Genomic DNA, 22,626 nt, shown 5'->3' on the forward strand with positions numbered 1-22,626 from the left:
GTATATACAGAACATGTATGTACAGAGGCTCCAGTATTTACAAAAGTCCTGTGAATAATATCGCACTTTAAAGAAAGAGGATGGTCGAGCAGCACAGTGACTTTGAGGCCATGTGTAAGTGGATGTTCTCAGGACGAAAAAGGAAAGTCTTACAAATCCGGATAGGTCACAACGAAACCCACCACAAGGCAAATAACAAACTGCTGCTGTCGTACGCAAACCTTGTTACTCCAGTTTTATTGATTTTTCAAGTTTTTTTCTCTTAAACCACACCTCTGATTTGATGCGACAGCAGGGAAATTCTGGTCCCGTGTTTGAATTCTGTTTTTTTTGTTTTTGTTTTCGTGGAAACAATCACAACTCTTCAGACCTATGTAAAAAGTATTCAGAAATATCTCTGTATAAATACTCTCTTCAAAATAAACACATATACACATATCTTTGCACTTGCCGCTTGTTCACCAATATAGACCAAAAAATATCAGCATCATCAGACAGGGTTCCTATAAACTGCAATGAGGAGGAGGTTAAACCGAAACTGCAGTCAGAAAAAGAAGTGTGCTTATTTTTCCGCCGGGGCTGCAGTTTGTTTTTGTTTGTTTTTTTCTGACAAAAATAGCACCTTTTTTTCTGAGAGTGTGACTGTTTTAAGTTCTTTGATATGATATGATGGGATGTTGTGATACCTCAGGGCAGGGGGACGAAGTCTTGTGCCTGCAGTACAAGTACACTCGGCTGAGCAAGCACTTCAGTGACGCCTTGCCCGAGATGAATCTCCACGTTCTCTAAACAGGTTCTCTCACATGGAGCCTGAAGTGTGCCATCAGAGTTGAGAGTTTTAGATTGACCTGTTTTATGTGTGACATTTGACATTTATTTAAAAATAGTATAAATAAGATAAAAAATAAATATACATTTTACATTATGAAACTTAAAGGTCCAGTGTGTAGAATATAGGAGGATCTATTTATATAAGCAGAAATGGAATATAATATTTGGAGTCACAGTTGGTGGCAGTTATGGACAAGGATGTTCACGCAAAGAGCCCGACAAGGCAGAGAAGAAGAAGACTGCAGGGTAGCAAACATGAAAAAAATGTCAATACAGCTTAAACGATTAATCAATAGAAAGAAAATTAGTTGCCAACTGTGATAATTGATAATTGATAAATTGTTCGAGTCATTTTTCATTTGCTGGTTCCCGCTGAGGTTTTGCAGCTTTTCTTCGACATTTATGACAATAAATGATGAGTCTTTGGGTTTTTAACTGTCAATCTGATGATGTCACTCTCGGCTCCGGGATGTTGTGATGGGCATTTTTTTTTTTTTTTTTTACAAGTTTTTTACATTTAACAGACTAAATGCTTCATTTTGAGAATAACCAGGTAGATTAATCTCTAACGAAATAATTGTTAGTTGCAGGCCCTAATTGTAAACAATGCACAGAACAAAACCTTTTGAAAAATCGTCTTTGTTTTTTTACAGTGCGTTTTGGTGAGAAACAGTGAGTGTAAAAAACAACTTGTCCATTTCCAAGATAACTCCTTTAAATAAAGCCCAACCCACAGAGCAGCAGCAGGAGCTCTGATTGGCCATCCTCCTGCCAATTCACAACAGCTGCTACTAACAGAGCTCCTGCTGCTGCTGCTCCGCGGGTCGGACTGAATTTCATTATTAACTCGAGCACATATTTCCGGTGGCACACTCCAGGCACAGTCGTACCAAACCTGCACATCGTCGTCTCTCTGTCTCTTCCCGCTTGACGCGGGAAAATGAAAACATCCCACGCGACTTTGCTTGCTGCCACAAATCATTATGTGTAATCATCGCACGGAGTTTTTCGCTTCCTACCTTTCCCGTTTTGTACCTTTCATGACATATGTATCTCGTATATTTAATAGCTCCCTGACAACATAAACTATATTCTATCTGGAGGAAATACTTCCTTATAGCTCTCCTGTAGATACAAAATATGATCTGATCTGATTTGTCGTGTTAATTGTCTCATATATTCTGAAAATGTACAGTATAAACAATAAATATTCAGTGATTGATAATCCTGATTGAATGTAAATACAGAGAAAAGTGTGACTGGGCTTTTAACCTCTTTGCAAACCTGGTAGTTATTTTCCTAAATGTCTAGAACATGCATTCCTGTTTATGCTCCACAACACCGACAGTGCAACATCATATAGTACAATTACCAAACACATATAAACACACACACACGCACATACACACTTTCCAAAACGACGCACTGGCACACTCACAGTGAACGCTCAGGTGGGACAGAAATCCGGGGAGGGAGGGAGGGAGGGGGGGTTGTTGCCACCACATGCCAGAGCGAGGCATTTTGAAACACCCCTGAGGAATGGAGGAGGAACTTGAGATGGCAGATAAACAGTGAAGAAGAAAGTGTTGGCAGGACAGATGTACAGTACTGAGTTCTTCTTCCTTCTGAAATTCACTCATGAGAAGCAGCAGCGGCAGCGAAGAGCACTCATTCCTCCCAGCAGCCCGTTTCCAGCCTCACGTGTGAAGTTAAAGGCAATATTGCAAGTGAATCAAATAAGGCAAAAAGAAACATAAAACTTTTAAATTAAAAAAAAAATAAAATAAAATGTTTCCAGCCAAACGTAAAATGTCAGATTGTGTCTGATCGATAGTCGTGTGTGATTTTTGTGAGATTTCTTTTTCTTGTCTTGTTTTTTTTTTTTTTTTTTTACAAGTCGTCCGCCTCTGGATCAAGCACAGGTGAGGTGTGAGGATGAGATCCAGACTGAGGCTGAAGAGGAGAAAGGTCACTAAATGAGTGTGTGTGTGGTGGTGGTGGTGCAGCGGTGGTGTTGTGTTTCATTGAACTCAGCGGCGTCATAGCACGGTGCTCTCAGACTCTCCCTCCGACTCCGCTCTGATGCCCGTCGACTCGAGCAGCGCCACTGAGTTCCTGAAGGGGGAGATGTGGGTCAAGTCAAAAATACCGTCCAGTTCCACGTCAATGATGGGGATGTCCAAGTTGCAGAGAGAATCTGGAGGAGAGGAGAGTGAAATCAAAACGCTGTTGATCTAGAGGTTGATACAGATCGCTCCAGGTTTCATTGATGCTGGATGATGCCGAGTTTAAACCATAGGCTCAGTTTTAATAGATTAAAAAAACTGCACGACAGACAGGGATGCACGATATACAAGACAGCTTATTATACTTACAAATAAGTGATATTTGATATACTGTATGGCCAAAAGTATGTAGACACCCAAACATTACACTTGTATGTGGTTATTTACATCTCTACTCAAAACCATGAGCATTTATCTGCTACCGTAACAGCTTTCACTCTTCCAATTTCAGGTGATTGGAACCTGATGTGGATCGATAAGGCCTGGATCACAGTCTTTGGTCTAGTTCATCCCAAAGCTGTTGGATGGGGTCGAGGTCAGAGCTCCACTAGACCAAACTGGAAAAATCATTAAAGGGCCCACTTTTCCACACAAAGGGATCGTCAGCAGGAAAGGGAAAAACGCAAGCACATAAGTACTTGTGCATAAATGTGTATAGCAGAGGTGTCCTCATACATACTGTTGGCCATGTAATTCATGTGTATTTCTTATTAATTAAGTTCATGACAACACAATCAGTTCAAGTTGTAGGATAAACTATTTATACTTAAATGTAGCATTCAGAGCATGAAGTGAAAATGTAAAACTGAAGGTGCAGCTGATTCTGGTGTATCAATACTTCAGGACATATTTCAGATATTCATAGTCGATATGTATGCGTCATTATGTGTTTGACAACACTGAATCCTACAATTCCCATCATGCAACTCAGTGACATTTATTCAGTCATTACCTGCCTCAGCTTTTAAAGTCTATATCCTCGATTTATAAATGGAATTTTCTGTCAAAAATGCGTTTCAATCCAATTCAAGATAACCCTGATGACGTCACTGTGACATCATCAGGGTTATTTGTCTGACTTCAGAATGCTTCGCTATTTAACACTATTTAAAAATTACCTATGAAAAATGTTGTGAGAGATTCGTAGAGATTTTACTGCAAATCTGCGAAATTCCCAATATCGTGCATCCCCACTGCTCATATCTGATTCAGACACAAACAGTACTCAATTCACTGAACAAACCCCAAACCAAAGGATCAATGCAGTTAGTTATACTCGTGTATAAACTGACATATTGACCTCAGTTTGATGATTACAGATTACGAATATTTTTCTTTGGGGGTCACATGGGAGAATGATGACGTCCACAGTGTGATGAACAACTGGACACTGCACAGACAGGAAGTGTGCTGACTGAGGAGGAGTGGAGGGCAGTGAGTCACGACATTGTGGAGCGGATGGGGGCAGTGTGGTGGGTGTCAAAGCCAAGGAGGGGGGAGGAGGGGAGGGGAGGGGTGGGCAGCCGGAGCAAGGCATTATGGGTGGGATTCCTAAGGGGAGAAAAGGTTTGAGGTTTTTGGCGTCGGCCCCCGGACGGCCATGTAAGCCATGCATCAGTCTCAGCCACCATGCAAAGGCCAACAAAATGTGTTAGAGCTGGACTGAACACAGCAGCTGCGTGTTGGTGTGAACACAATGAGGAGTCATGTATTGGTACTTCACATAACGAGGGTGAGGCTGCCGTAGAGCAGTGAATCCAAACTCTGCGTCTACTGGCGGCTTCACCCTGCCGTCAGCCGGCTCCACGTTTGGCCAAGATGGCGGAGGGATCGCGGGGGGGGGGGGGGGGAGGTAGGGGGGGAGGAGGTGAGGCTTTAACACAGGAACTCCTGCTTACCCTAAAAGTCCCTCTCACACATAGAATCACACTGAACCTCTCGGCTCATACCGCTGTAAGTGAGACAATAAGAGCAGTCGACAAGAGGGGAAAATTAGACGGAAACATGATTAGAGCTTACTAGATGATGAGAAAGTCCAGAAACAGCCAAACGAAAAAAAATAAACATGTTTACTGCAGATTTATGTTCGTGTTTATCTTTCTGCCAACAAATTCCATGAAAAGACCAAAAGCATCTCCTAATTCGACTGATGTGCTCAACTGAAGACATAAATCTTTAAAGACTGATCACAAATATACAGTTTCGTATTCATAGCTCAACTTCAGGTATTTCAAAATGTTGGACAATAATATATAAAGCGTCACCATCCACTACATCCACGAAACATACGGCAAAAAAGTGACACAGGTAAGTTTAGTAAAAGTAGCTCAGAACAACAGCTGTGTAGCGATGTGTTGTAATCTGTTTATATCTTCATTCTTGGATCTTATTTACTTTTTATAGCAAAAGACTTGATGATTTGAAAGCTGCTGTATTAATAAAGATATGTTACTTAATATCTCACCTGTTGACATGCTTTCCCCAGGAGACAAACCGTCCAGCAGACCTGATGAGTGATCCAGAGGCTGGGGACTGGTGCCGGGCGTGGAGGGGGGCTGAGGTGGAGGTAAACTGGGCCTCTGACGGGGGGGTTTGGGGGTCGGCCTGGCCTTGGTGAGAGTCCCAGCCAGCGAGGGTGGAGAGGAGAGAGACGGGGTGGTGGCCATCTGAGCCATCTGCCCAGGAGAGCCGATGGTGGCGTATCCCTGCGGGTAGCTGAAGCCGTACGGGGATGGAGTACTGGGAGGAGTGGGCGACAGGCTGACAGGAGACGGCTGACCAGTCGACTGGTCCGACATGGCTCCGGTCTGGCAGTACGGGCCTTTAGGTGGGATCGGGGCCAGCTTCTTTGCTGCGGAGAGACCAAAATAGATCTCCGTTATAATGTATAAATATTACAGAACTGCAATGACGTTCTGCACCTGTCGTGCGGGGTGGAACATTTGGAGAATAATTATTTCAAGTAAGAAGAATGATCTCAGTTCTCTCGCAGGCTGTAGTCGTGATGGGGTTTAAAACTTATTTGGGGGATGAATCACAGTTTGTCTCTGGCGTTCAATCAAAGGAGAACTCCACTTCAGTTAGATTAGGGAGGTTCAAGACACAGATTTTCAGAAATAAGTGATCATAAGAGGCTGAGATATCCTGACTTTTAGTCCGCAGTATGAGTGCAACTTCAGAAATGCTGGATGCTACAATTCCCTGCTGTCTTTTTATTAGATCTTCCCTGCCTTTCAAACTCTAGACAGACATGAAACCTGATATAAACTTGAAATATCTATATTTTCTTCTTCTTTTGGTTAGAAGATTAGCTGCCCCTCCGCCACTCTTACCTCTCCTCAGCGTGTGAGGGCTGTGCTCGGAGTGCTGCGACTGTCCACTAGAGGTCATCGTTCCCTGGATTCCCTTCTGTCCGATCACTGGAGACAGCTCCTTGTTCTTCAGAGTACTGAGGAGAGAGTGAGGGGGAAAAAAAAAAAAGAAATACCCAGGAATCACAAGCTGCCCCGTCTCACTCCAGTTTAATAACACGTCAACCCTGTAAACCTCTCGGCGTATTCAAATAAATATGAGAGCACCCATAGTTCAATGTCAGATTGTCTGAGTGACCACTGCTGCAGACACTAACGCTGTGGTGCAGCAGAAGCAGTTGAAAAATCCCAAATAAACCTGAAGGGCTTAATGGATTTTCCTTAGTTTTACAGCGCAGTGCAGCCAGTTTTTACAGCGCAGTGCAGCCAGAATGCCAATGGGAAGAGTAACCAGTTTATCCTCCGACCGACTGTCACTCAGCAGATGAGGCATGAATGGATGATTGAAGCTCCGGGTGGAGTAATGCACGTAAAAACATAATGATGTCATTAAGTGATGTCGTCGTTCGTGTTTGTTTGTGTTGCTTTTGTTCATTTTCAAGCTCTGATCCTGCACTCTACCACTCAGGGCTGACTGGGCCCACTGGCATGACTCATTAACGCCCACTTTTTATAATGGTATGCACTGAAAGCTTTGGATTTCCTTTGTTGCCTGGCAACAGGCTCCTGAATAATATCCTGGCAACGTGGAAAGTTATGGATTGTTTTCATGGCTATTAAATTAAAGATGGATCTGATAATGGTGATCCTGAAAAGCATTGATTTCCACGACTGACGGAGGAATAAATGAGACACAGAGCAGGGTGGAGCTGTTGGGAGAATCTTAATCTCACCCTTTTCTCCCCTCATATCATCCCTCTCTCGTGGGGGCCTCCCTTCATTTGTGTGTGAGTTGTGTTGGAAGAGTTAACAGGGTTTTTTTTTTTATTTACCTAGTCAGCTTGGCTCCTTTCTCCCGGCTACAGGCACAGGCTGCCCATGGAGGGGGAGCAGATAGGGGGGTGTTGGGAGGTTTGGGGGAGCCCAGGAAGAGATCGTGACGAGTCAGAACGAGCGGGGGTTTGATGTAAAGGGTGGAGCCATTTGAATCGGACAGGGCCGCATGCGAAGCGTCGGACAGGGAGGCCTGTTTGGGCAGGTGCAAGGTGCTGGGTTTGGGGTTGGAGTTGACGTCAAGCTGCAGGGGGGACGGGCAGAGGGAGTGGGGGAGCGGGGGTGGGCTGTAGCCGGAGCGGCGGGGGGGAGGGGACGGGCCGGGGGGCACGGATTCGGGAGTGGGAGCGACGGGACGCATAGTCGGAGGTGCTCGGGTGTAGAAATGGTGGTGAGGGAGCGAGTGGGAAGAGCAAGAGGAGGAGGAGGAAGAGGAGGAAGACGGGTAAGGGGGAGGCGGCCTCTCCTCCTCAGGGGAGGGGTAGGCGTAACAGGAGTCCGACCAATTGGAGGATGCATCATCCGAGCTGCAATGATAAACATATGAATGTCTCACGGGGAACTGAGCCGGTCTCCAGAGGCTGAAGAGCTGTTGGATGAATTCATTAGACGTAAAGAGAAGCGGGGTGTGACTGATTTGTGAGTTTTACGTTTCGTCCATCGTGAGCAAGGAAATCAAGCGACTGCTAATTATTGTGTGAGGGAGGAGAATAAGTGCTCCAGGGGGGGAACAGCAGAGAGGGAATAAAAGAATAGGTGCTCATTAAAGAAACTCAAAAATGAAAGAAAAACAGAAAAGTCAATCACCTCATCCATTGCAGGGCCTTGCGACAATGGACTGTTATGCTGTTAATGATGCTTGGACTAATGGCAAAAACAAAACAAGACATGTAATTCATGCACATGCAGCAATGAACCATTTCTACTGAACTACGGCTGAACTCCTCTTAACTCGGTCTCTTAAATAAAATCCAGCCCGAAGAGAAGCAAAAGTCTTATACACACTATCACCACTCAAGCAGAAAATGAAGTCTGACTCCACACATGGCTCGACAGCTTCAAGGATGAGAAAATGTAAAAGAAAGAAAAAGAAGTTGAAGGAGCAGTTCACTCAAAACTCTAAAATTCAGTCTTTATCTGCTCACCCTCACGCTGATGGAAAGAAAGTTCTGTAGTCCATAAAACATTTTGTGGAGCTTCACGGCAAAACAGAATTGCAGCATTCTACTTAACAAAGTAGCTGGGGACTAATTTTCAAATATATACATATATATATATATATATATATTTTTTTTTTTTAAAACATAAAATGGCTAAAGCTTGTCTGTCCCAAAGTGATTTAACAAAACAATATTTATACAAGCCCAAATATTCACAGTAGCTAAAAGTGTTAGCGCTCACTCGGGTTTGGTTCTGTTCACATTTGAGACTTTGTTACGAGTGTGTTCAAGCTCTAACATGCGTCGAAGGGGGAATTTTCATCACCAGTTGAACAGTATGGAGCCACTTTATGATTTTTAAAATCTATGTACTTGATGTACGGTCGAGCTCAGGCCCCAATTATCGTCAGGGTGCACTTTAACGCTTTTATCTTAGCCGCTACAGTGAAGTTATCACCTTAAGAAAGGGTGTAAATAACATATTTTCATAGGATCTCGGGGCTTCCACAGATATGATTACAGAGTACAAGCTCTATGGAGTAATTTCATGTTATTCTTTATTGTTGTTCTTTGTTGTTGTTTGGGAGAACGCTGCAACTCTGTTTTGCTGTGAGGCTCCAGAAATGTTTTGTGGACTACGAAACATCTCCTGGCTCTCCATCAGCATGTGGGTGAGTAGATGACTGAATTTTCCGTTTTGGGTGAACTTATCCTTTAAAGAGCAATCACAGAGTTTAAAAATGACATGCTTCATCAAAGGCGAGACACCGGGGGTTTCACACGGAGGTGAGAGGAGGAGCATTTTGGGGGGCAAACAAGAGCGACAGACAAGAAAACGTGGGTGCGAGCAGACAGCGCTGTTCTGGTGTCAGTGGCAGGACGCAGCAGCACACGCGGCGGGTAAGGAAGGGAGCAGCAGGTGGGAGGTGCGTGAGGGGTGAAACAGGAGGGCGGGGGGGGGGCACGACAGCCTTACCTGGCTCGGTCACTGCTAGTGGGAGGAGGGGTGGGGGAGGGGGAGGTGGAGATTTCCCCCGGCTGCTCTGGGATGAGAGCGTCAATGGGCGGGGTGGGGGGATGCACGCTCGGGGGCGTGGAAGAGCATTTACGCGAAGAAGACGAGCCCCTGCGCGACACCCAAGAAGTGTCCATCACCCTGACACCCATGCTGCAGTGGGACAGAGATGCACAGCCAATCAAATCATGGGAGGGGCGTGTGTGACGTCAGGGGGGGGGTCAGGTGTCCACGACCTGAACACACTGTCAGGTGGGAAGCAGATAAAAAGGGAGAAGCTTCCCTGTCCGTCATCTGAAAAGGTCTGACCCTGGATCAGACTCAGGTCTCCCTAATCCACCTACACAGCCTGATAGGTGTACTTACGACCCTCAGCATGCAAGAACAGAGAACATTTCATCTACACATCTTAACGTCTTCATTACTGTAAAAGTAGAATTCCCTTTTTTAAGGGAGTGAGTGTTGTATGAGTGAGGTGAAATGAAATTCAGTTTGGATGAAATGAACAAGATTCCAAATGCACCTTATAGTACCTCTGACAGAATAAAGGTTAAAAACGTAAAAGGGCTGGTTCAACATTTTGAGAAACACCTTAATTTGCTTTTCAATTAAGAGTTACATGAAAAGATTGATACCGCTGCCATGTCTGCGCATTTAAAATGAGGCTATAGCTAGCAGGCCGCTCAGAGGTAACAGCAATCTTGACACCAAATAGAAATGTAAAATCTGCTCGCTAAGCTAAGCTAAGCTAAGCTAAGCTAAGCTAAGCTAACTGGTTGATTGTTGTAGCTTCAAATTTAGCGTACAACTATGAGCAGGCGGTCGCTCTAGCAGAGATCAACTAAGTGTGTTTCTCAAAAACTATATTAGAATTCCTTTTTTTTAATTTTGAGTTTGATGCAATAAAAATAAATACAGTAACTACCGTAACTGTGTTTTGGCTCACAGCACTAAACAACAAGAGTCTATTGTTCTCACAGGCTCAACTCGTTTGCCGCAAATTGCAAAGATGCTACTTATGTAAACACAGAAAGAAAGGCCTGCTTTGTCCATGTCACCCATTTGTCACCCCACTCTGCTGGAGACATTGAACTATAGGAGTCCAAGTGTGTCACTTCAGGCATTAAACACACACACACACACACACACACACACACACACACACACACACACACACACAAACACACGACAGATGACAGTTCCTGTCAGCATGCAGCCAAACTGAGGATGAATAGACCGATGAGAGGATGACTGGAGGAAAAAGGATCTGTACTGTACCTTTGTATCTTCCTAATGCTGCATTGTTAAGAACAAAGACAAGCACAATGAGGACAGGAGTAAGGATCATGGAGGACCGAGTCTCCCCGGGCTCATTAACAGCATCATTACCAAAGCAGCGGAGGAACTTTGGCAGGATAAACTTTGAAGACAAGAGCCAAGATGGAGGAGCAACCGGGGGAGGCTGGCCTGGCGGGGGGGCTGCAGGGGGACGAGAGTCACGCCGAGTGTAATGAGCAGAGCGATCTGAGGGGCGAAACGTTCGCTCCCTGAAGTGCTTCAACCACGTCAAAACCCAGAGAGGAAATTATCGCTCCATTTAGCCCTAATTAGGTCAAACTTTCCCTCATGGATACAAGAAGATCCCCCCCCCAAAAATAAACCCAAATGTGAGAGGTTTCCCGCAACTGCAGTGCGGTTTAGTTTCCATTTCATGTATCACACTGTGAATTTAATATTCATGAGACAACGACAATAATCACACTGAATGGCCAAAAGTATGTGGACGCTGCTGTCTGCATTCTTCTGTGTACTTTTGTTCCTCAGTTTGTCCTCATGGTTTGGGCCCAATAGCTCCACGAAGGGAAATCTTAACGCTATACAGCATACAGTCGTAGCTAGTGATCTCAAACTCACGCAACACCTCTGTAAAGGTCGAGTCTCCAAATATGGTCACTTCCGGCTCCAAAAAACCAAGATGGCGACGGCCGTAATGCCAAACTTGAGCCTTCAAAACGGTCCGATTTCATTTTATGTGTATATTTTGAAGTGAGATGAGATCACGCATGTCCGCACACAAGTCATTAACTGCTTAATATATTCTGTTCCCTAATTTGTCAGCGCACCAAAGATGCTGCCAAACCGTCACTCTCTGATTAAATCCCCAGAGCTGCAACTTTTACTGTCTCGACATTACCACAAAAAAGGAAAAACGAGAGCGGTGTGCACTAATTAAAAGTTAAAATGCAACTTTACAGCCATGTGCCGACCTTAATCTACGATCTTTAGTACATAAAATCTAAGACAGCCTCTCTTTCGAAGCAGCATGGCCTCTTAATGCTGAGCCTGCTCGTTCTCTGTGTTTCTACTGAAAGCAGAGCTCTATTGATCAGACCCAACACACACACACACACACACTCGGTTCTGGTTTAATTAGCTGGGCTACTTGTGGTCCCAGGGCTGCAGGGCTCAGACTCCCCGCCGGGCCTGATAAGACCAAGGGTGTATTAAAGCATTAAAGAAAGAGACGCAGAAAAGAGAAAGAAAGCGACCGACTGGTTTTCCAGCTAATCCTCCAAAGCTCGAGGATAGTGAGATTCCTCATTTCACAGACTAAATGTCATCTCGCTCTCTCTTTTCTCACTCTCTTTCCTGCCGCATACCGAGCTTGAAGGCTAAAGACCGCCACAGTGTTCGTTCCGTCCACCTCAGAGTGAAACTGAGCTGAGGTCACCTCTCACGCGAAACTTGTGTAATCAGGGGGGGAATTCTCTCGCTCTTACTTCACGTGTCCGACCCTGTCAAAAGGGGAAGTCGGGCGGAAACTTCACGCGCCTCAGAGCGGGCCTTGTCTGGAAACAAATCTTCGAGCTAACTTGTCAGTCGGGCTGTCAGTTAGGATCCACCCTGGATGAAGCTGTAAGGACACCACAGGAGAGGAGACTGCTGATTAAGGCGGAGGCAGCCCGACACAAAAGTGTGTGTAATCAGCAGAGGGCTTGTTTGAGACCAGCTCCCTCTGACTTGGATTGTTGGTGCAGTTTTTCCTCACCGATCTGGTTTGTTTAGTTTTTTTTTTACAAGCGTACGATCACATAGTTGCAGCTCATTCAGAGGCAGCAACAGAAACAGCACTTATATATATATATATGTCCTCTGTACCTCCCGCTCTCTTTTCCTTTAGCTATACTAACGGTGTGGCTTGAGGTGTGTCACTGAAATTCGGACTGACATACATCTTCTCCAGTCTTTAGGATTTGGAAACGATCCTAAAACTGCAGCTAAGTGTGTTAAAAATGTAATCCCAGTAGAGACAGAAGGGTCGTACCCGTCCTTTTTATAGAACTCCAGCATCATGTTGTCCGTGGCGACGCTGAGCGGCCGCCGACTCTGGTCGTTCTGCCTGCGATCGATCTGATCCATGTCCGGAGACGGCATCGAGCTGTAGTTGGCGTTGTGGTTGGTGTGGACGGGGCTGCCGTAGTTCCCCGTGACGTTGAACTCGATTTCTACCAAAAACAGAACAGACAAAAGATAGAAACATTTTATTTGATAAATAATCCCCAACTATAGAGACCAAAATAAATCCATTTCCTCTTGTGTTTTCTCTCCTCACCTCCAGGGAAGAACCAGTCGGCGTGCTGGATGATGGGCTCGATGATGCCGACGATCTGAAGGGAAACCGTGGTCATCATCTCCGTGATGTTGCTGCAGCCGACACAGAGGAAACAGAGACTTTTACTTTGATGGAGGGACACTGAGGAAAAGTAGCCGGATCATAAGACTTCACACCCGGGCGGTGATTAACACATTTTCATGATATTAGAGAAGCATTAAAGGGAGTAAATTAAAACCGTTTTGGAAAATGTTGGCTATTAAAATACTAATTAAAAGTTGGAGAGGATAAAGACTTTGTAAGATTTACACAGAGATGGGAGAGGTGTCCTTCACCCTCTCCAAACTGCTCAGTCATCATCGTGAATATGTTTAATGATTACACGTCTCCTGGAGATGTGTCGGAGCCTCGCGCCTGGAGCCATTCTGTTATTACAACCTGGAGCCCTTTGAGCTTAAACTGCATCGTGGATATAAGCAGTTCTCCACAGAGAAAACGATGACAGACTCCTGTCTGACTTCATGCTCCATCCACTGAGTTACTGCATAAAAACTTGTTATTTTTCACATATGAAATTACCTTAAAGTATATAAAAAACACCTGCTGTTTCACCCAAACATGACAAGAGAAAACCGGCATAGAATTAATCAAATTATATTCACTGTCTCTCTCCTCTTCTTCCTGTTCCCTCAAGGTGTCATGGTGTGGGGATTTGGTCAATCATTTCCTGTTTATTCTGTCTTTTTCCCACCTTTCCTCTGTGTTTCATTTGTTGTTTAAGTCTCGGATTCTCCTCGTTGCCTTTTTGCGGCTTGCATTTTGGCTTCAGATTATGTTATTAAAGCTCAGTTTTGTTTCTTAACCTGTCATGTCAGAGTTTCACAAAGATATTTAATTTGTCAGGTTGAATTTAGGGGAAAAAAATGGGAGACAGCTTGAATTTATTCACTCAAAAACATGTAGTCTTGGGTTTGCTTATTCAGCCTGGACGGAAAAACACGCTGTCATCTGAAGTCATTCCCATTTTTGGCTTTTCGTGTGTCATTTAATGCTTTCCTGATCAAACTAAGTGAAATATAGAACCAGCCGTGCATGCTTTCAATACGTGTCTGTCGCACCTTAAGTTATATTATAAGTGAGTGAACTACTGTCGCTTTGTGTCTCTGCTGTCTTACCCTTCGTTGTTCATCCACAGCAGGTTCGGTCCGAGGACAATAGCGATGTTTCCTGGCGTCATTTTGTTCACGTCCTGGTATTCAGTCAGTTTGGAGAGGAATTTGATCAAATACCTGTTGATACACACACAGAAGTAGGTCAGTGTGTGAAATGCATGACTTAATTTACTGGACAAACGCTTTTGTCCAAAGCCGTCTAAAAAAAAGTGCAATTAACCTGATTGGGGAGAAGAAAAAAAAACACAGAAAGGCTTCCATAGAAACTGTGGAACAGATTTTAAAGCTCTTGTCATTTTGGATGACAGTATATACAATAAATTAGTTAAATATAAGAAAGTGGGAAGATCTGAAGGAAATGCACAAACTAGTCAGATCAAGATCCTTCGAGACGAGATCGTGGAAAAGTTCCCTGTAGCAGTTATAACAAAAAATTGAAAATGACCAAATTTGGAGCAATACTTTCTGTAAAAAATTCAGTGTAGGAGGGTTAACCAGCTCGTGAATAAGCAAGACATGCTTATTAATGAATGAGAAACCTTTTAACTCTCTGTTAGAACATCTTAGCTAATGGCACTGGATCAAATGTGAAGTCATATTCCTATTTGTGCTGATATCAGTAGGCTACAGAAGTAAAATGAGTCGTGTAACGTGAGAAATGTGGGAAATAAGAGAACAATGCCGAGCTGGGCTCGTTCATCCAGGTCAGGTTTCCCACCCGGATTTCTTTAGGTTTAAATAAGAAGACTGTTCCCAACAATAGACTGACATTATATATGTCGTGCTACGATGCTATGAAACACCGACCAAAAGATCATTATTATCTTAAAGTCTCCTCGTGGGGGCTCTGGGAACAAGAATTGGGCCAGTGTGTTTGTGTGGCTGAGCTGAATGACTCATCCAGAGCTGAACTACAGTTGAATGAACATCAGGCAGCTCATTCCAGCGAGCAGCGATCATCTGGACAGGTCTGACAGGTCTCCTCAGAGGACGGCTGACTAAAAATACGCCCTATTTGTGCGATTCGATGATGACACTGACAAGTATCTCTCGCTCTTTCTCTCACATCCCTTTCTCTCTTCTTCTTCTTCTTCTTCTTCTTCCACTTCCTCTTTGTTTCCTTCTGATCGCGAGACAAGCCCCTCCAGCAAATATCCGCGACCCGTCTTAATCCGGCGTGAACACAGCAACGCCTCGGCCGCGAGGCGCGCTTTTACGGCAGGTGTCGAGCGGAGCGCTTTTTCTCCTCAGTTCAGTGACACTTTTGACTCGAGGAAACAAATTAAGAGAGGAAAGGTTTCACCGTGGAGTGAAGAGGAAGTGGGAGGGAAGGAAGAGGAGCGAAACCCTTTAACTCGAAGCTGCAAAACTGAAATTAGCCGGATCACAATTATTCAATAAGCTCTCTAAATGATGAGCTGGAATACGTGAGAAAGAACTAATTCGAGGGAGAGGCTGAAATCTGCAGTGTTAGAATCAGCTGAGTGCTTCACAGCGGAGTGGTTGAAGCCTGATCTTCTGCGATACGACATACAGATTAAAAACTTTATCAGATGGAGCAAATAATACATGGACTGTGCACTAAAGCTGTAATGGAGTCCGGTAATGGCCCCGTTGATGCAGGAAGATCATTTATCCATCCACTGCTACTCTTGTACTATTTGCCCGCATTTCCTCCTCCTTATCTGAGAGCTACGTACACAACCGCAGAAGCCCCGCAGCCTTTTGATTGATTTTTCTAATGTTTGAATTGTTTTGAAAGGGGAAAAAACAAAAACGGATGTACTGCAGTGTTAAAGATAGTGACATCAAAATACAGCAGAATGAAATACAGCAAAAACAAATTGTTTAGGATGCAATCAGCAAAAAAGAAATCGGAAAACGTTCAAGGAAAACTTTTTATGATTACAGTGAGGATAGAATATGCAAACCAGCTCTAGTAAACTCTATTTTGCTCCAAATGATCAGTCATTATCTGCCAAAAGTCTGCCGGGTGACACCTCTTGCCTGTTTGAACTTAAGTTTGTGCTTCCGAAATGTTCTTTATTCCTACATCCATGACACAGAGAGAGTACAGAAGTCAGACCGAGTGAGGGGCGTCTCACCAAACTCATACGAAGCACTGCTGATCAAAGATTCTGTTACTGCATTGTCTGTCTCTTTTTGAAGAAAGTTTGGAGTTTGTGGAGAGTGAAGTAACCTGCTGCAGTGAGGACATCACCAGCGGGTTTCGTTCAGCCCTCCAGGAAGAAACACCAGGCTTTGAAACCAACTGTCTCAGAGACCAAACCGTGAAGTTTTCCCTAAAGAAGCGACTGTACATCGGTGGATCTTTTTTTTTTTTCTTGTGTCACAACCCTCTGCCAAATGACTCGTTTGACTACCATAAATTAAGCCACTCAGTCCAATAAAATTGTTCTAGTCTAGAAGAATAACTCATTTTATCTCTATTGAAGTTAGCCAGGCGCTAAAGCGGAAGTTTTCAAAATTGCATCGCCGGGAATTTGAGCCGTTTTGGCTTCACGCGCCACTGAGCGGCTTTCAACACTGTGTCCAGATTCTAACGGAACGTCCTCGGTTTCATTTGGAAACTATCCCGACAGACGAGATCGCGGATTCATCAAGGAGCCACAGCATCTCTGCTACAACTCTGCACTGTGTTGAGATTTCATTCTTTCTGTCTTGTTACGGCCTTCGCTGAATATTCGCAGTAAAAATCGTCCTCGTGACTCTTGAATTCTTTCCAGAAGGCGAATGTTTTCTGCTGGAGTGAACAGAGCCGGGCACTTTTGATGAGGTTGCTCGGTCAGCCATGTTGTTTTGTTTTGCTTTTTTTTTTTTTACATCAGAAAAAAAGTCTTAATTAGCCCAGAATTCATGGGAAATTTGTAAAGAATGAGGCCGCTTCATGCAACAGATAAATATAGCTAGATATGAATAAACAGGATCCGGCGGGAGGGCCACGAGGAGAGAAACATGGAAACAGTGACTCACTTAAAGTTGTTGTTGTTGGCCGGTGGTAGTTTCTCACAGGCGTTGAGGAGAGCCTGCAGTCTCTTGTCTTGATCTTGAATGCTGCAGTGCAACAGATAAAAGAAATACTTGAGGGAAAACAAGAGATTGAACACGTATAAACTTAAACATCAAGCTCAGAAGTGGAGCTCATCTTAATCTTAGGAGAGGACACAGACTTGGAGGCCTGGATCCAGTCGTTGTAGAGCTCGTACGACATCAGCGGCTCGGGCAGCTCCCGCAAGTACGACTTCAGAGCACCTGGAGGGAACAAATGAGATATATGCACATATATTCATATGCGATACATTGCACAGACAATGCGTATATAATGCGATTGTGTCTGCATGAGCTCATGTTGAACTCCGTGGTCGGCTGCAGGTTTGAATTAAATCTGTATATGACTGGCAGACGTGGATCTGATTGTGAACGTGAGCGAGTGTAATTTCCTGCACCCGACTTTGTTCTGGAGGAATTTTTCTTTATTTGAACTTTATTAGTGAAACACAACACACAACACAGCGGAGGAAAGCTTCTCCTCCAGTGAAAATGCGTCGCCGTTTCGCAAAAAAAAGTCGGTGGAATCCAACTCGGTAGCGCTTAAAAAAAAAAAAAGGAACGTTAAACTACTTCTGAGCACTACTGGATCAGCACTAGTGGGCGGAAGTGTAATTTTCCAGTGCTGACGAGGAAGACGACGGCTGACTGAGCTTCTCTCTGACTCGTCTTCTTCTTCTTCTCTCTCCGGTCTGCTGCGTTCATTTCCCCCGGGGATGTGTGGGATGGATGACAAACAACGCAGTCAGGGCATCCCTCGCTGCGAGAGACAGCTTGGAGGCTGCTGTCGTTCCGTCGAACACGTCTGTGTGTCTGGATTTGTTTCTATACGAGCATTTTGTTGGCGCTAAATAAACACATTAAACGAGTGGATGCTCTTGTATTTTTCTACATTTACAAAGACAAACCATTGCTTTTTTATCGAGGCTGATGGAAGATGAAGCCTCGCACCCTCCCGCGTCCTCCATCAGGACCCCCCCCCCCCCCCCCCCAGTGGAAGAGGCTCACAAATTAGATTGTGTGTTAAAGCCAACCCGCTTTAATATAGGGGTCATTAGAGAGGGACGCAGCTTCGACGGGGATTCATCTCCTTCTCCTCGCGCTCCGGTGAACGCAGCTGATTGACTGACTCCGGTTTGATATTTAATACAGAATATATTGTTGCCGCTGGATGAAAACACTGCTTCTCCAGCTTTTGTGGATGTTACGCTGAAAAACGACCCTCTACACTAAACACTGAGAAGATTTTTAGTTGGTTACTGGACAAGATTTCAAACCGGCAATAGACCTTTTTGTGCACAGCGCGAAGCGTCGAACCTCGCATTCACTGTGATACTCATTCAGTCAGAATCTGATATTGTGACAGCGCCAAATTCCTGTGAATACAATAAAGGTCTGAAATCCATTTCTTTATTTCAGTGTGGATATATAAACAGCCTCATCGAATCCGAACCCTCAGATCTTTACACACAATCACTTCTGATAAAAGGCTGTGTGTGCCTCCGTTAAATGTTGGCCCATATTCTGCTGATTATCGGCGGTTTGTGTTCAGAGCGTCTTGCCCTTTAGGCGTCTTTTTGTGCTTCCTACGTGAAAACAAATGCACCGAACACGCAGCGGACCACAGAGGTGGTGCTGCAGCCGCTCTGAAATCAAGAAATCTTCTTGTTGTGTTGACACTGGAGGCGCGTGAAGGGCTTCTTCAGCGCCTCATTTAAAAGTGCATTGTTCTCGAGCTAAAAATATTTTTTCATCTGACAACGGCATTATGCAGCCAGTCAGCTCCGGTGAAGACGAGGCACCATCCTCAAAAGGAAAAAAGATCAATAACGGCATCGTAAAGGCTTGAAAGCTTTTTCTTTTCTTTTGTAGTCCATCACCGCGCTGATTTAAAAGCGCGCCGGTGACAGCGACAGAAAGAAAAAACGGATCTTTTTTATTTGCTGCAGCATCTTCAGAAGATGAAGAATCTGTCGGCCACTAATCCCGCCTTGTATTTGGAATTTATCGCTGCACATTTTTGTGATTGTGTATTGATTATCTCTGATAAAAAAAGGGAATACAGCAGGGTGGCAAAAAGGCACGAAGAGAAGAGCAAAATTGATTTCTTTAGTATGCAGGCAACCAGCAGATCAGTTGGCAGCTTAATTATGATGTTCATCCCAAACAGTTTTCCCTCGTCTGTGTGGAGGCGATGATAACAGGGCAGATGTCTCGGGGACGTAAAGGAAAGAGTGCCAGAAATGTACAGAAATTAGATTTTCTAACGAGCGACGGGTGCCAGCCCATAAATCTGCCCCTGGAAGAAAAGTCTCCCGCTCCAGATGATGGTAATCAGTTGTCATGGCAACAGATTAGGTGCAGCTAGGAGACAGTGGCGGTGGTGGGTCCCTGTACGTGGCGGTGTGTTGTGGATCGGCTCACCTGCGATGGCGTGTGGATCGGCTGAGTACTCCTGAACGTCCAGCACCCCGCAGTCCAGAGACGCCTTCAGCTTCTTCAGCTTGGAGGCCGACGGAGCGATTCTGAACAAACCCTGAGAGGTGAAACACGAGTCAGACTTCAATCCACTTCTACACACGGAGACGAGGAACTGAAATATTTATGTTAATAAAGAAGATAACTGGTAAAAAAAAACTGAGGATATGGAAGAGCGTGTCGATGCAGGCTGTCCAAACCTCCTGATTGGTGGAGCTCGTTTGAGCAGTACGCAAAATCTACCTGGACACTGTCGCAGCATCCGGCTCCCGATTTTACTTTTATTCAAACTTTTACTTTAAAGCTAAACTCTCGCCAAAAGGCAACCGAGGCTTTATTTGGGATTGAATATGAGTCAAACCTTCGTGTGAAAGCATAATTACGACGAAAGAGGCACTTTTAAGATTTACCGTAGTTTCGGTTTTGGGCACGTTAATTTTGAACGGGAGTGCTCGGGGCAGGACATGCTAGCATCAAAATCGCTATTTTTAGAACACTAAGAAGGCTCGACACAACATGAAACTTTGCTCGTAGCATCACCAGGGTCTCTACTCATGAACAAGAGCATTGAGAACATTGTTTTTGTACACAGAGTTTATGAAAAAGAAGGTTTTAGAACTACTCACGTTAGCTGCTGCACCTCCTGCGTGTTGCCGTCCTGGCAGACAAAAAGTGTCGATCCCCGAGTGCGACCTGACAGGCAGGAGAGTAATGGTGAACCGCTCCTCAAGCGTGCCTGTCAGGTCGCACTCGGGGATCGACACTCTTTGTCTACCAGGACGGCAACGCGCAGGAGGTGCAGCAGCGCAGCAGCTAACGTGAGTAGTTAAAAAACCTTCTTTTTCATAAACTCTGTGTACAAAAACAATGTTCTCAATGCTCTTGTTCATGAGTAGAGACCCTGGTGATGCTACGAGCAAAGTTTCATGTTGTGTCGAGCCTTCTTAGTGTTCTAAAAATAGCGATTTTGATGCTAGCGTTAAAATTAACGTGCCCAAAACCGAAACTACGGTAAATCTTAAAAGTGCCTCTTTCGTCGTAATTATGCTTTCACACGAAGGTTTGACTCATATTCAATCCCAAATAAAGCCTAGGTTGCTTTTTGGCGAGAGTTTCGCTTTAATGCAACATTACAGTCTAAAGAAAACAATTCGTAGTCAAAATATTGTGAATGATGAACATGTACTGTAGCATCAAACGAGCCAGATCGACAGCAGACACAGTGGTGCCATGAGAGAAATGCTGACATCAGCATGCAAACATGTTTGTAACAACAATGCCGAATTGAAGCCAAAAAAAAAGTCAAGACATACAATCAAACAGTAATGAAACAGTGAAGGATTGTGTTTGTTTGCTTGAGGAAACCAAACTGCAGTCTGGACCTCGTTAGATTCCCCTCAGTGATTAAGACTGACTTCATCTCGGCGGCGACTTCTGTCCTATTTGTTTACTGTGTGTCGTGTAAAAAAGCAGCGGAGACAGATGCGCCGTGTTTGTTGTGGAGTCTGACCTCCTCCTGCATGCCACATTCCAGCAGCATGGTGACACAGGCCTCGATGGGAAAGGCAATATCTCTCCCGCTGAGCGCTAAGTGCTCCTCTAATGGTTTCCCGTAGCATGGTTTCTCCACCCAGGTCTCTGTTGAACGCACAGAAAAACAGCAGCACAAACATGAACAAACTTTTAGGATGCTGCTCTGTATCCTCCGAACGCAGAATTTTCTCTCCGGCTGCAGAAACTTTGCAAAAACACAAACGAGAAACATGTTTTCTGTGTGACCTTAAAACCCCCCCAAAACACTTTTTTGAATCCATACATTTCTGTATTTCGTCAGTTCTCCTCTCAACGTTAGAAAAAGTCACAAATATTGAAGAAAAAAAACCATGACAGCTGAAGAGACTAAACGTGTGTGACTGATCTGCGCTTATGGAAGAACCAATCAAGGTCAACAAGTACATCTTTCACTTGTATTGACCGTATTTCCACTAATGCTGAGGACACGGAGTCGGCTGACGCGCCCGTTGACGCGAACATGACGTGACGTGAACTGCAGCAGACCTTCAGCTCCGGGTTAGAGATGGGAGAAGAGTGACAGACGCGACTGCAATCGCGAGTGCGCTGGCCTCGGACTCACCCTGATGAGCTTTGATCTGGGGCAGAACACTTTGAAGCAGCTCTAATGACTTCCTGTGGTACTCTGCCTGGACTTCTATCAGCTAGACGAGACAGAGAGAGAGAGACACCAGAGACAGGCTGTGATGGACAAACAGAATATTTTGGTTTTTTTCGCCCGTCACGCTGCGAGGCTGGAGAGATGTCGTACTTACGGTCTGGAAGTAGCTTGCATAGTCAATTTCTTTGGCCACAAAACTGTACATGTCTGCTGACAGCTGATCCTGGAGGGGGGAAAAAACAACAACCAAATACATGAGCGATGAAGAAGACAAAAGGGCTTATATACGAACAGTGAACAGTGTGTTTAACAGACCTTTTGAAAGCAGGTAATTAATTACACTAATGATGGCTGCGAGCGCTTCGATCGCGCACCGCTGGCTCACCGAGACATTTGTTGTTAGTTACACCTGTTAGTTTCCCGCTAAGCCGAGTCAAAATGTCTGTCGCGTAAAAAGGTTAAAACACTTTTAAACTGTGACACATTAAATCCATCATGGCTGCACAATCCCCTAAATGTATTATTTCAAGAACAGAAAACATTAAACTTCATTAATGGACGCTGATTATTTTAATAATCATTATTATTTTTTGCAGAATATCCAAATCCGGTGAATATAAGAATGTGAATATCAAGTTGAAAAGTCATGAAAGTTGTTACTCCTGTCTGACTTGTAAGTCCCTTTTATATTATGTGTTTTACTGTACATATCATATCTGAAATAATAAACAGTGTTGTGGAAATA

The 22,626-nt window shown here is 44.4% G+C and overlaps 1 protein-coding gene across 5 annotated transcripts in view; it reads right to left on the bottom strand.

The window, feature by feature from the left end:
* Positions 1-209: 209 nt before the first annotated feature.
* The window catches only part of LOC115571021 (rho GTPase-activating protein 44), a 73,802-nt gene continuing 51,385 nt past the window's right edge, over positions 210-22,626 (bottom strand). The window contains exons 8-23 of one of the 5 annotated variants that reach the window (XM_030400001.1): positions 22,036-22,104; positions 21,843-21,924; positions 21,219-21,346; positions 19,655-19,766; positions 17,353-17,434; positions 17,156-17,236; positions 14,165-14,278; positions 12,990-13,081; positions 12,702-12,882; positions 10,655-10,672; positions 9,338-9,529; positions 7,201-7,728; positions 6,230-6,345; positions 5,362-5,748; positions 4,796-4,848; positions 2,890-3,028 (exon numbers count right to left, since the gene is read on the bottom strand). In XM_030400001.1, the coding sequence (XP_030255861.1) occupies positions 4,841-4,848; positions 5,362-5,748; positions 6,230-6,345; positions 7,201-7,728; positions 9,338-9,529; positions 10,655-10,672; positions 12,702-12,882; positions 12,990-13,081; positions 14,165-14,278; positions 17,156-17,236; positions 17,353-17,434; positions 19,655-19,766; positions 21,219-21,346; positions 21,843-21,924; positions 22,036-22,104 (2,190 nt within the window). In that variant the 3' untranslated portion in view covers positions 2,890-3,028; positions 4,796-4,840. Of the gene's footprint in view, positions 3,029-4,795; positions 4,849-5,361; positions 5,749-6,229; positions 6,346-7,200; positions 7,729-9,337; positions 9,530-10,654; positions 10,673-12,701; positions 12,883-12,989; positions 13,082-14,164; positions 14,279-17,155; positions 17,237-17,352; positions 17,435-19,654; positions 19,767-21,218; positions 21,347-21,842; positions 21,925-22,035; positions 22,105-22,626 lie in introns of all 5 variants that reach the window. The other 4 variants (XM_030400000.1, XM_030400002.1, XM_030400003.1 and 1 more) reach the window with 4 other exon arrangements.

The sequence above is a fragment of the Sparus aurata genome, chromosome 20 (genome assembly GCF_900880675.1).
Source record: "Sparus aurata chromosome 20, fSpaAur1.1, whole genome shotgun sequence".
Lineage (NCBI taxonomy): Eukaryota > Metazoa > Chordata > Actinopteri > Spariformes > Sparidae > Sparus > Sparus aurata.